Raw genomic sequence first — 12,385 nt, 5'->3', positions numbered from 1 at the left:
CACAGAACCTCATTGCACAATATGTGCCTCACAAACAAAGTTGAATGGTTTGCGTTTCCTTTCCAGTCACCAGATGTCAGCCTAACTCCACTGCTGTGTGCAGCTTACACTCCTGTGCTGACTGAGACTACGCTTCCATCCTCACTGCCTTTTCAGTTCAAAATGAAACCACTATATTTCGATGATACATTTTAGATATTTTGGTATTTGACAGTTTTTTTTTTAAGTATATAGTATTGAACAGTTAGACAATGGGGGAAAAAAACCTAAACCTATACTGAGGCACTTATAACTCATGTTATTTTGTATGGCAGTCTATAGCTACCACCATGCAAAATATTTGCTTAGTTTTTCGCTCTAAAGAAACAAAATCATTTTCACACTATAACAAAATTAATTTCCACGATCTGATAACATTTTTCTAGTACCCATGTCTTTTCATCTTGTTCGAGTATGAAACTTAACATAACATAATGCAGTGCGTCTCATAATAACAAGAAGGCTTCCTGCCATGACATGATAAACTGATGTGTTGATAACAAGAAACTTCCATGTGACACATTAGTGCTTAAAGCTAAAAAATTACTGCTTTTATTTTTTGCTAGATAACACTGGCAGCCCAGCATGCTAATACATGTCACATTACTGATATAGGCGGCAGAAAATGAAGTCTGACACATGTGCCAGAGAGGCATTTCTTATATAAATGTTCTCAGTTGCTGTTTGATGAGTCTGGCTGATAAATGAGTTCCTGACTATCACTACGGTGGGAACTCCCTCTCTTCCTCTCTCTTTGTCTGACCTCCTGTTGAGCTGCTCCATCTGCTGGGTGGACCCTGAGCGGGGGATGCCATGGTTGCACTTGCTGCCGTGGCTTGGCCTCTGCCATGTTGTGGTCCGGTTGACATGGTCCACGTAGAAAACTCTGCCGTGGCTGTCGATGCGGGCTTCCCAGTCTGTAGCAACACAGAGGTGGGAGAGAATTAGGCGAAGTCATTCGCTACGTGAAGGAGTGGGCTCTCCTGTGAAGAATTGTTTCAGTTAGTGATTGATTTTGTTTGACATAGGCCAAATTGTCATTTTTTGCTGGTTGTCAACCAGTACTGCCATCCACTTTTCCCAACAGCTCTGTTTCTCGTGATGAGTCTAAAAAAAAATTAATTAATTACATTCTTCCTTTCAACAGGACACACAATAAGACATGCTGCATTATTCTGATCTACGAAAAGCCTGCACTTAAAGGAGTCACGCTGTTTTGCTATATTTGAAGGTAGTATATGGTCATGGTGGAAGAAGTATTCACATCTTTAACTGAAGTAAGAGTAGAAATAAGCCTGGAGTTATAGCAACTGAGTTAAAATGTTACTTTAGTAAAGTACAGACGTCCTGTCATCATGATGTACTTGAAGTATCAACAGTAAAAGTATTCCTTGACTCCTTGCACAAAATTATTGCAACATATTATATTATTTTGTTTTTATGGACAGCAAATACGTGTATAATCACAATATATGCTTTCTCATAAAGCTAGAGACAGTATTTTGAGGTTTGGTAACATAAATCAAACTCACTAGCTTATGATAGCACATATATTAAAGCATATAAAGTCTTACTTTCATAATCACTCACTTAAAATTTCAGTATCATCCTCACACATTTTCCATATCTTTTGGCTTTGACCACCATCCACTCGTGAGTTTCTACTTGAAAGAGAAATAGGGAGGCAGGGCATTTTCCCTCTACTTTGATGTTGCACATCATAAAACCAAAACTGAGTGGATGACTAATCCCCTCATGCATGGTCTCATGCCTGCCTTGAAGATCATCTGACAAGGTCATTGGTGGTAGGACCCAAGTCTGCAGAGCAAATGATTGGATGATACGAGCTTATCTCTCCATTTTGTGGAAAAAAAAAAAAAAAAAATCTAAAAGTGAAACTCACGCGGGGAATATAGCTGCCTGAGGCACTGTGTGTGTTCATCACTGGTGAAAACTCAACATCAAATCAACTAGAACATAAAACAAGTGAATCCATATTGAATCACAGGATGAAAATTCATCAGGCTAAGAAAATCTCTGTTTTATAAAGTTACTCTGGAACAAGATGTACACAGAACACTGATCGTTACCTCCTTATGCAGTTATTGCGGCAAACTAAACGGAAACAATGAGCTGGAAGATGTCAAACATCAGTAGAGCTGATATCAATACGAGTGGCACCTTTTACATACACATCTGACAGATTGGTAAAACACAAATAAAGAAATAAATAAAGAAACAATTAAGAATATTTCACACAAAGAATATTTGGTATCCAGCCTATGGCAAATGCTGATGTTTTAGCTCGACTGCAAGCTTCAGTGGAAAACTAACAAGCTATAAAACTAAAAAGTCATCCCCCTTCCAATCAGAAACAACAGCACCTAACACCTGAGCAGCTGACTTATGTCACACACAGCACGTCGCGCTAAACGAATCTGCGTGTACCATCAGACCAATAAACCAGACACTTTCTGCACTTTCTCCTGGCAAGAGAAAATCATTATACTAAAACTTGATCGGCAATATCAACTATTGTTTGTAGCGTAAGCTCATAATTGTTTACTAAATGATGACAGTTTTTTGCTCAGTGCTACATGTTAAGTCTGGAATTTGTGTTCATTTTTGTTGCCTGAGTGGTTTGGGAAGAATTTAATTCCTGTAATAAAATGTATCTATAGAGAGCAGAAACAAGAGGCAGACTGGAACCGAAATTGGAAAGCTGTTGTTGTTGTTGTTGTTGTGGCTATCTGATGTGCCACAATTAGCTCAAACAAGCCACAGTGTGAATGTGCGAAACAAGGACCGTAGCAGCTTTTCTCAGCTCTGACTAACTGCTGAAGGAGAAGGAGGAGGAAGAGGAGGAAGACAGAAAAACCCTCTGTTGGTTGTCACGACTCCTCTGCCCACTCACTGAGACACAGATGCACACACACACACACACACACAGTGATGTTTCCATCACTTCTGAGGACATTACATAGGCTTCCATTCATTTCCTGGAGGCTTAACCATCACCTAACCATAACAATAAACATTACCTGCCTAATCCTAACCCTTACCATAACCTAACCCTAACCTCAAACTAACCTTAAAGCAACTCTTCACCCTGATATTTAATGTTGTGGGGACTTGCATTTTGTTAAGTAAGGGGGGTCCTCACGATGTGAAGGTGTGAACAGATTTTTGTCCCTACAACTACACAAATATGCATAGACATAGACACATAGACACACACACATTCACACACGCACACACACACACAGAACAGAGAGAAAGAGAGAGAGCAGCCTCTCATTGCTAGTCCTGCCGCATTTCATCAGGCTGAAGGTTGTTTGGGTCAGGGTTTATGTGATCTCATCATGACACTCACTTTTACCTCGTGCTGCTGAAATGAGGTAGTGATTGTGATCAGTATTTGTTTCTCCTGCTCAAACACAAAGTGCCATTCGATGTAAATGTGGTCCTAGGCCTGTATGTGTTGTAAGTGGATCCAATCCACGCTGTCAGGACTCTGAACACATTGCTTATATGCTGAACAGTGCATGAATAAATTGTACTGCAACTTGAATGTCTGGTAATATGATATGGAGCTGTATTATTAGCTCTGTTGGGCAGCATGGTGGTGTGGTGGTTAGCACTGTCACCTCACAGCAAGAGGGTTGCAGGTTTGAATCCTGATCTGGGTTCACTGGGTAGTGCAACATAAGACAAAATTTATACTGTCTAAAAGGTAATTCTGGCATTTTTATACCTGGAATGTATATTTCATATTTGGTGTGTAAATGAGTCATACTTACCAAAGTTTTTGGAACTGATACAGTAGATATAAATACATGGCCCAGGCAACATAATAATTTTCTTGTTCCATCCATCCATCCATCTATCCTTTTTCTATACAGCTTTATCCGTCAGGGTAGCAACCACTGCCTGTTGCCCATTTTCCTGTTACAGCTTCTAAAATGTGTTGATCTCTTTGTCTATTTCATATAATTTTACACCAAAAACTTGAAGATTTTTATGAATGCTGGTCTGACAAATGAGTTATTTTGAATTCATCTTTTTAAGCTGGACGCCCCACAGCAACGTTAATAAATTAATGCAACATTAATTATGTAAAAAGAATTACTGAACGTACCACAAGGAAAAAGTTATTCTTTTTATTATTCTTTTATTCTTTTACTTCTACTTTGGGTTACAACTTGATCCCCTTTTTTTGTTTGTGTTTGTTACAAGCTAACAATTTGATACCGCAGAAAACTTCAGGCAACTTCAGGAGACAGAAGAAGCATCTATTTTCACAATTTCCATGAGGTCTTTTAGATATTTATTCATGATGGACATCAGAGGATATGACTTGGGTATTCGAGTCAAGTCAAGTCAAGTAAATTGCCTCAGTGGGCTTTACAGCCTGTACAGTGTACGACACCCTCAGTCCTGAAACCCTCAGTTCGAGTGTGGATCTGTGGATCAGATCTGAACCATAAACGAAGGAGGACATCTAAACTTAAAGGGGGTGCGTAAGGTGGAAGGATGAGATGATGAGGGTGAACACAAAGGCAGGATGGAATGTGTTTGCAAAAAAACAAAACAAAACAAAACAAAAAAAAACTATACATGGAGGCATGACACATACACACAAACAGAAACACTCAGCACAGAAAACTAAGGTGTAGGGATGTGACTCCAGAGTAAGACTGGGAGGTGCTGGTTCTTACTTGGAGGTAAGGCTTGGTCAGTGGCAGCAGGAAAATGGTTTAGGTCATGGCTGGGTCGCAGGACTGGAAGATGGCCAACAGGAGGGGAGGAGCCTGAGCCTACAGGACATCAGAGAGACAGTACGGTATAAATTACCGAAAGGCTAGGGACACACTATACCATCTGTTGGATTAGGAAAGGACTGGACAAAAGTTGCCTTTTATCCATGGAAACTATGTTCATATTGGGCAGTTTTGCAGCACATGATTTTCGTCCGCTAGCCAACATTGAGTGCCGGCTTTACGTTAGCAGGGCAGAAGGAGTGTGGAGGTCAGGATCGTGGATGGGTGGGATCGAATGCTTCACACAGCACATGAGAATTCACACAGGTTATGTTCGTTTTCTCTAACATCAAGTGTTTTAGTTGCCTAACCTTAACTATAGTTTACGGTAAGTTGCGTAACCTCAACATTTACATGACCTTAGATGTTAGAACTGATTTATTTTAGCCACTTGAAGGCAGCAGACAAAGCGGTAAACAAACTTCGTGAAGCAGATTTTAATGAACACATGGAGCAGACACAGCAGGACCAGCATTACGTTTAGCTCTGGTTTTGGTCTCCACCATATCCTGAAAAAAAAAAATCTGTCCCTTTAGCTGCTAAATGCTCCACTTTGTTCACCACTCACCACTCACCACTTCACCACCGCTCAACGCAGAAGAGCTGAGGAACTGCAGTTCTGCAGAGAACTGAGGAACTGCAGAAGTTATCGTTCTCTATGCTTTCATCACTACAACCAACATCTTTCGCATTACAAAAAGTTGTCTGACCCATTCTTAATATACAAACATTAACAGAGCTATAACAACACCATAGTGGTATGTGAAGATACTGTAGTACTTTTATTCAGTCCACATCAACACCCTATAACAGGTTCTCTCATTGGCTATATGAAGTCTTGTTGGAGTATTTCCATCTGCTATTAAAATGCTAAATGTGCCAGATGAGCGAAAATGTATGCAAAATGGAAACATACACAACATGTTTTGCAACTGAAGTCAGCCTGTAGGAGATGTAATCCATACAATGCTGTCAAATTAATGAGAAAGCATTGTCTCATTGTGTAGAAACATTACAAACATTGTCACCAAGGACACTGTTGTAGGACGTGAACAATGAGTAAGCATGAGTCTACTCCTGAGTACTTGCTTTAATACAAAAAAGCTGAAACATCATGGTAATTGCAATGAGGAAATGTGGAAGGAAAATGACTCACAGTAGAAATGTCTTTAACTCAAGCTCTGCTCACCACCACAAAACATACAACACACTTTCATGATTTAAACCAATGGGGAGGGGGTTCACATCAGCATACGTGAAAGCCAACAGAGTAAGTTCAGAGAGACAGCGCAAGTCTAAGCTGCTTGCAGTTTTGTGCATTACAGTCGCCACCCTGTGGTGAGGATGAGACTCTGAAGGAATACACTCAATGTTGATACTCAGATGTTTTTCATGCCATTATTTCTAATGTCAGGGCCTCCGTAGCCAGTGGATTCAACTAGAATGGTGAACACACAGTTTCAGAAACATCTCTTTTATCATGAATTAACTGACACGTAGTAGCCAATCAGAATCAGATTTTCATCCAGACCATATAATACCATGTAATACCACAAAGTAAAATTGATTAAATTAATGACAATATGACTAGGCAGCTGGGGTTTGGGGTCTTGGGAGTTACCAATAAGAGAAGCTTTTCTACAAGCTATCTGATATTTCTATTTCTATTTCCTGAGTGTTTCTAGTTATGCTCCAAATTCAGCAGTCATAGGAGACATGGGTTGGGAGCCAGGCTCAGTGGAAGGCCTGTATACCAGTTTTTGGAAGAGAGTCATCAATATGGATGACAGACACCAATAATATCAAATATGTCACCTGAGGCAATTTCAATTGTTGTTGGATTGGATTAATTATTCATTTAACTCAGGGGCTTGGTGAGCAGTCTGTCCAAAAATAACATCACAATCTGTTTAATCACTCAGGATTCATAATCTAAATTGATCTTTTCAGGAGGATTTTGAAAGATCCTGTTATAGTTTGAAATGAACATCTCTGTTTGCACCTTTAAATCACAATATTATGTTAAAGATATTTCTTTTTGGCAAAAGCTCCTCATCCACCATGCTGCTACCTATTTACAACACGTCACCCAAGGAAGAGCTATGGGAAGTATTTCATCCAATCAGCGTAGCCATCTAACAGGCTCCCTCCATCCATAGTTACATCACGTAGCACAGGTCCGCTAGTCAATGAGGTTATGTCAAGTTCGAAAACAGACATAAGGGGATATTAAGCCTCTATGATTTACCTTGAAAATAATTTACACCTGCAGATATCTTTTAATAGCTTTGTGTAAGAACTTACTACAGCATTTAATGTTATTTTCAAAATAATGGGAATAGAAGGGAAAAAAGAAAACCATTTGAAAGAATAAACCTGGCAGCATGCTGATTTTAATCTCAGAGGCATGTGTGTGTGTGTATATCTATATATATATATATATATATATATATATATATATATATATATATATATATATAGATATACAGTATATATATATATATATATATATATATATAGATATACAGTATATATATAATACAGTATAAAACATGGAGCCACATCCAGCAGAAGGCCAGTCAAACAGTCTCGTCTGACTGCAGGCCATATGGAGCTTATACAGGCTTTATTTTTTACAGGAATTGGAAATGTCTTATTTGTGCACTTTGACCATTTTTAATTAGGTTAATTTATTTGTATATGACCATATCGCTGTCAGTATTACCTCGTGTTTATCCCTGTTCTTATGTAACATTTCTGGCTTCATCTGTCTGTTAAATGTTAATGGCTTTGGGGCTTTCCTACATCTTCCAGTGAATTCCCTAATACACTTTTCATTAAATGTTTTTACTTATTTAATCAAATTAAAAATTCAAATGCCTGTTTTACACAGTTAACAAGAAGTTAAGCTGTGACTGCCACATAGGGTACATTCTCAAATGAAAACTGTGGATGAAGGCAGGTGGAATTACTGGTGCTATAATGACTTAGAACTAACTGCTGCAACTATTTATTCTTACTCAATACTTGCAACAGATTATTCAGATTAAAAGTGAGGAATTATGTAGCTAGATTGGTTTTAATGTGAAACGCTTTTGCAGGAAATACTGAGTTTCACTGATGTAGTTTAACAGCAGAGCTAAGGTGTGGCTTGTTTTCTTGATGGAACTGCTAAATTTATCAAGACTAACATTTTGCCCTCAACAGTGTCTCTAATAAAAGCCTGTTCAATATCGAGCTCTTTCTCTCCACCAGTTCATTTAATAAAGTATCATTAATGAAGAACTTGTGGTGAACTTCTAATCTGATTATTATGTATTATTATAAAATCAAAGTACAAACAAACAATTAGAAGGTTTTTTGTTTTATCTCACCAAGGTTGTTCCTATCGCTGGGCCCCGCCACAGCTGGCTCCCCATCCTCTCCTCTCCTGGCCTCCTTCCACCTTCCCGTCCGCCTGTCTCCTCCCACCCCACTCATCACCTGGCCCTCTGGCGTTTGGCCAGCGTCAGGTACTGACTCAAAGGCGCTCTCCTCATCTTCGTCTTCATCTTGAGATGAGAACACGGTGCTGCCAGAGAGTCTGTTGCTGTCCACTGAAGAGAGGCGGGTGTGGCTGCAGAAGCGGTTCCTCCCCTCATAGCCCGAGTTGCTGTAGCACGAAGTGCTGTAGCAGGAGGTGCTGTAGCAGGAGGTGCTGTAGCAAGAGGTGTCGCAAAACTCGCACTCGTTCTCACCCGGAGGTCTGTGGGTGCTCCCACCACCTCTTCTTCCTCCTCCGTTGCTGGAATCCCCCTCCTCGCTCTCCAGGCAGGAGGGAGAGATCCTCCTGACTGTAGGTCCCACTCCCTCACCATCCAGCAGCTGGTTGAGCTCAGAGAGGCGTTCAATGGAGAGGCTGCGTGGCAGTGAACGACGGCAACAGCGGCCTGGACACTCTGGGACCTGCAGGAATACACAGACACAAACGAGAAGGTTTTTTGGGGTTTTTTTGCCTTGCAAGGCGAACATTAGTTGGCTAGACACAGCTGGCTTTCCCAAAACCAGGAAGATAAAACGTTACTTCACTGAGATAGCCTCTCTGTTTCACAATGGCCATTATAAAGGTTACATTCTGTATGAAAAAATTAGACAATAATTCTAAATTCAGTAAAGGGGACACGTTTACCCTTCCTTTTCTAAATCTGTAAATTTAAATCTGTAAATTTAAATTTGTAAATTTCTAAAGAAAATCAATACTGTTGCTAAGTTACCATTGGGCAGTCTCATCAGGTTACTGTTAATTATTTATGTTATGCATTTATGCATTTCTAGTGAAAAAATTCCTTGTGATTTAAACCACAGTCTTTGATTAAGATTAGACACATCATTCTTAGGCTCACTTTTATTCCTTTTCCTTGGTCTTCTGGCAGAGGAAAAAAAGTTCTCACATTAACTGCCCTTGACTGGTGATTTACAGCTCATGTCTCATCATGGTTGTCTGACAAATAATGCAATAAGTTGAAACTCATATACTTTTTTGACATAATTGTTAATATGTATGTGATTATTTGCTCAAGTAGATTTGTAGCTTTACTCGAGTAAGCATTTTGAAAACTACTTAAACATCAACTTAAGAAGACACTTAAGATAAAAAAATAAAGATACTAAGATAAATTTTGCACTTCTCCTTTTCCAAGATAATCCATATCTTATTTCATTTAATTTATATTTTTTGGGAGCCATTACTCACTGTACCTGAGAGGGAGACTGGGTTGTATCCTCCTCTTCGTCATCCTCTTGCCCTTCCTCCTTTGAGATTTTAAATGTTGGTGATGTGGAGGTGGTATCTTGAGTGATACTTGTATTCTCTCCTTCCCCAGTCTCCTCTTCGTCCTGGCTGGGATGTCTGTGTTGGGCCGACGGGAGACTGTGCAGCAGGTGGTGAATCCGGATATAGTGAGATCTTGGAGTCTCCGGCTCACCGCAGGCTGATGCGATCACCGTCTCCAGCTCTGACACTGGAAGGGAACAGGGACGGTTTTTCCGCCGCGAGGGACCATGGGAGTTGTAGTTTGAAAAGAGGGATGGGCAGGTGCAGGGGACACAGCTTCTTTCTCCTCCCTCTGTAACCTCCTGTGGGGTCTCTTCAGCTGGTTCCACAGGGGTCTCTTGGGATGTGGTGTTTCCTTCTGTGAGGGCCTCCACAGTAGCAGCCCCATTGTTTGTTTCCACAGGATTGTCAGAATCTGACTTTGGCTGTGTTGCCTCCTCAGTCTCCTTTTCTTCTTCTTCTTCTTCTACTGCCACCTCCTCCTCAGCCCGGGTTGCAGACTCTGCCCTCTGCTCCTCTTCTTCTTCCACCTGCTGCCTCTCCTCCTGTACTTCCTGCTGTCCCTCTGCTCTATTGTTCTCCTCCTGCTGTTCAGTCAGTGTTCCCTCCTCCGGATCCACCTGGGGTTCTGCAGATGCGGGATCCTCTCTCACTGTGTTCTCCTCCTCCACAGTTCCTTGCTCCACTTCGGGTGTTGCCTCAGCCTCCTCCTTCTCAGCAGGCTGGACCTCCTCAGGTGTGGAGGCTTCCGCTGTAGCGGCTGGTGGCTCAGAAGTCTCAGGGTCAGGAGGGGCATCCAGGGGGAGGTCTGGCATGTCAGGTCCCACACTTAGCGTGTCGTCATCTGCAGCATGGTTGACATTTGCTGCGTTTTCCAACTCAGGACAGGCCGCCTCTATGACCAGAGATACCTCCTCATCATCTAAGAAAAGAACACACAAAAATGTAAGATATCCTCTAGACTTACCTATACTTCCATCCTTCAGTTTGGGTTAACCATATTCTCAACATCAGCAATTTTGTGCTGTGTACACTTATGTTTTGGAAATAATGTCGTTGAATTTTGAATTCATAAAAGTTCTCATCCCACAAAGGACAGCTAAAAAAAGATCAAAATTACTGCAACAGAAGCAGGGATTTCTTTTATTCCACACAATAGGCAACAAAGCACTGAAGCCTCCCAGTGAACATGGTTGTCTGCCAAACAAGCAGTTAATATAAGGTAGAGGTGATGCACAGCAAATTAGATGAGGACTATGACTCCAGGAACAAGAAGACAAGGCAGGCAGCGGGACAGGTGAAAGGTGAAGCAGCAGAGACAGGCACCACCAAAACATCATTATCACGTCATCACCAAAAACAGCATGCAGAGCCCGAACATTTTCACATTGTGGTGAAAAGAGCATTTGTTTTGACCAAACCAGAGATGACTATGGAAAGACAATCAGGGGTTTTGGTGAGGTTTAATTATTTTTGTGTGTTTCAATGAAGTGTTTTTTACATTTAACAAAGCAATAAAGCTAGTCTTAGCTCGGTAAAGGAGAGAAACTTGAATTGAAAAGGTGTACAGTTGTATTTTTCTGTTCATTAGGGAAACTGGTGCAAGAATATTTCCCTTCTTGACATTCTGTGAGTTTTGTTTACTTATTGGACTAAGCGCTAAAAGAGCTTGACAAACTACAGGGCCACTGAACTATTGCTCAGGTGCAATGGTATTACGAGACAGGACGAGTCAGGCTTAGCTGGTTAGCATTCAAAGTTCAGTAGATAGCTCTCCAACACAAAACACAGATGCCTTTGGCATAAGACCATTACTGTAGTTTCTTCACATTAGGTTGAAAAATGTAATTTTTTGAATGTTTCTGAATTCTGGTCATATCTTACAAACTGCACTTTTAAGGCCAAGGGGAGCTTCTGTGTCTGTCCATGGTGCTAAATGGCATGTCTTGGGTACCTGGGTGAATCGAAGAGGTCAGCTCAAAGCGGAACTGCAGCTGGCCACAGACATGATCTGTGGGCAACCTGCGACCCAGGGAATAACTCACTATCCGATCCCTGTGGAAAAAAAATATAGAAAAAAAATCAAACAGTGCATCAAGTTCAAATGCAGGGAGAGATAGGCAGAAAATGAGAGAATTGAAAGTGCAGAAGTTGCTGGGATATCTATTTTGACAAGCTAGAATGTGCAGAAATGCAGGGTGTCTGTACAGAAACACTATAGGGACAAAAATACTGGGACAACTGACCATTACACCAACTGGGACTTTAATGACATTATATTCTAAATAAACAGACAGCTTTGCAGCTGTAACAGCTTCCACACTTCTGGAAAGAGGTCAGCAATAGTGAGGTCTGGTACAGCTGTTGGACTAAAAGGCCTGTCTCGCAATTTCTGTTCCAGTTCATCCCAAAGGTGTTGGATGGGGTTGAGGTCAGGACTCTGTGTGGGCCAGTCAAGTTCTTTCACACCAAACTCATCCAACCATGTCTTTATGGAGCTTTGCTTTGTGTGCTGGGACACAGTCATGCTGGAATAGAAAAGGGCCTTCAACAAACTGTTGCTACAAATTAGAAGCATAACAATGTCTCGGTATGCTGAAGCATTAAGATTTCCCTTCACTGGATGTGAGGGGCCAAGCACAGCTCCATCCAAATACTTTTGTCTATATAGTGTAGCTAATGACGTCATAGCTAAAATCACATGGTCACATGA

At 40.9% G+C, this 12,385-nt stretch overlaps 1 protein-coding gene across 4 annotated transcripts in view; it reads right to left on the bottom strand.

Moving 5' to 3' along the window:
- Positions 1-12,385, bottom strand: part of LOC124049339 (E3 ubiquitin-protein ligase HECW1) — a 72,445-nt gene that overhangs the window by 17,241 nt on the left and 42,819 nt on the right. For 3 of the 4 annotated variants that reach the window (XM_046370855.1, XM_046370856.1, XM_046370857.1), the window contains 5 exons: positions 11,627-11,727; positions 9,597-10,594; positions 8,234-8,804; positions 4,758-4,856; positions 803-956 (listed from right to left, as the gene is read on the bottom strand). In XM_046370855.1, coding sequence (XP_046226811.1) covers positions 803-956; positions 4,758-4,856; positions 8,234-8,804; positions 9,597-10,594; positions 11,627-11,727 — 1,923 coding nt within the window. The remainder of the gene's footprint in view (positions 1-802; positions 957-4,757; positions 4,857-8,233; positions 8,805-9,596; positions 10,595-11,626; positions 11,728-12,385) is intronic. The other variant, XM_046370858.1, reaches the window with a different exon arrangement.

This window comes from Scatophagus argus, chromosome 18 (assembly GCF_020382885.2).
Source record: "Scatophagus argus isolate fScaArg1 chromosome 18, fScaArg1.pri, whole genome shotgun sequence".
Lineage (NCBI taxonomy): Eukaryota > Metazoa > Chordata > Actinopteri > Scatophagidae > Scatophagus > Scatophagus argus.
Note: the sequence above shows the minus strand (reverse complement) of the source record. Positions and strands in the feature narration are given on the sequence as shown.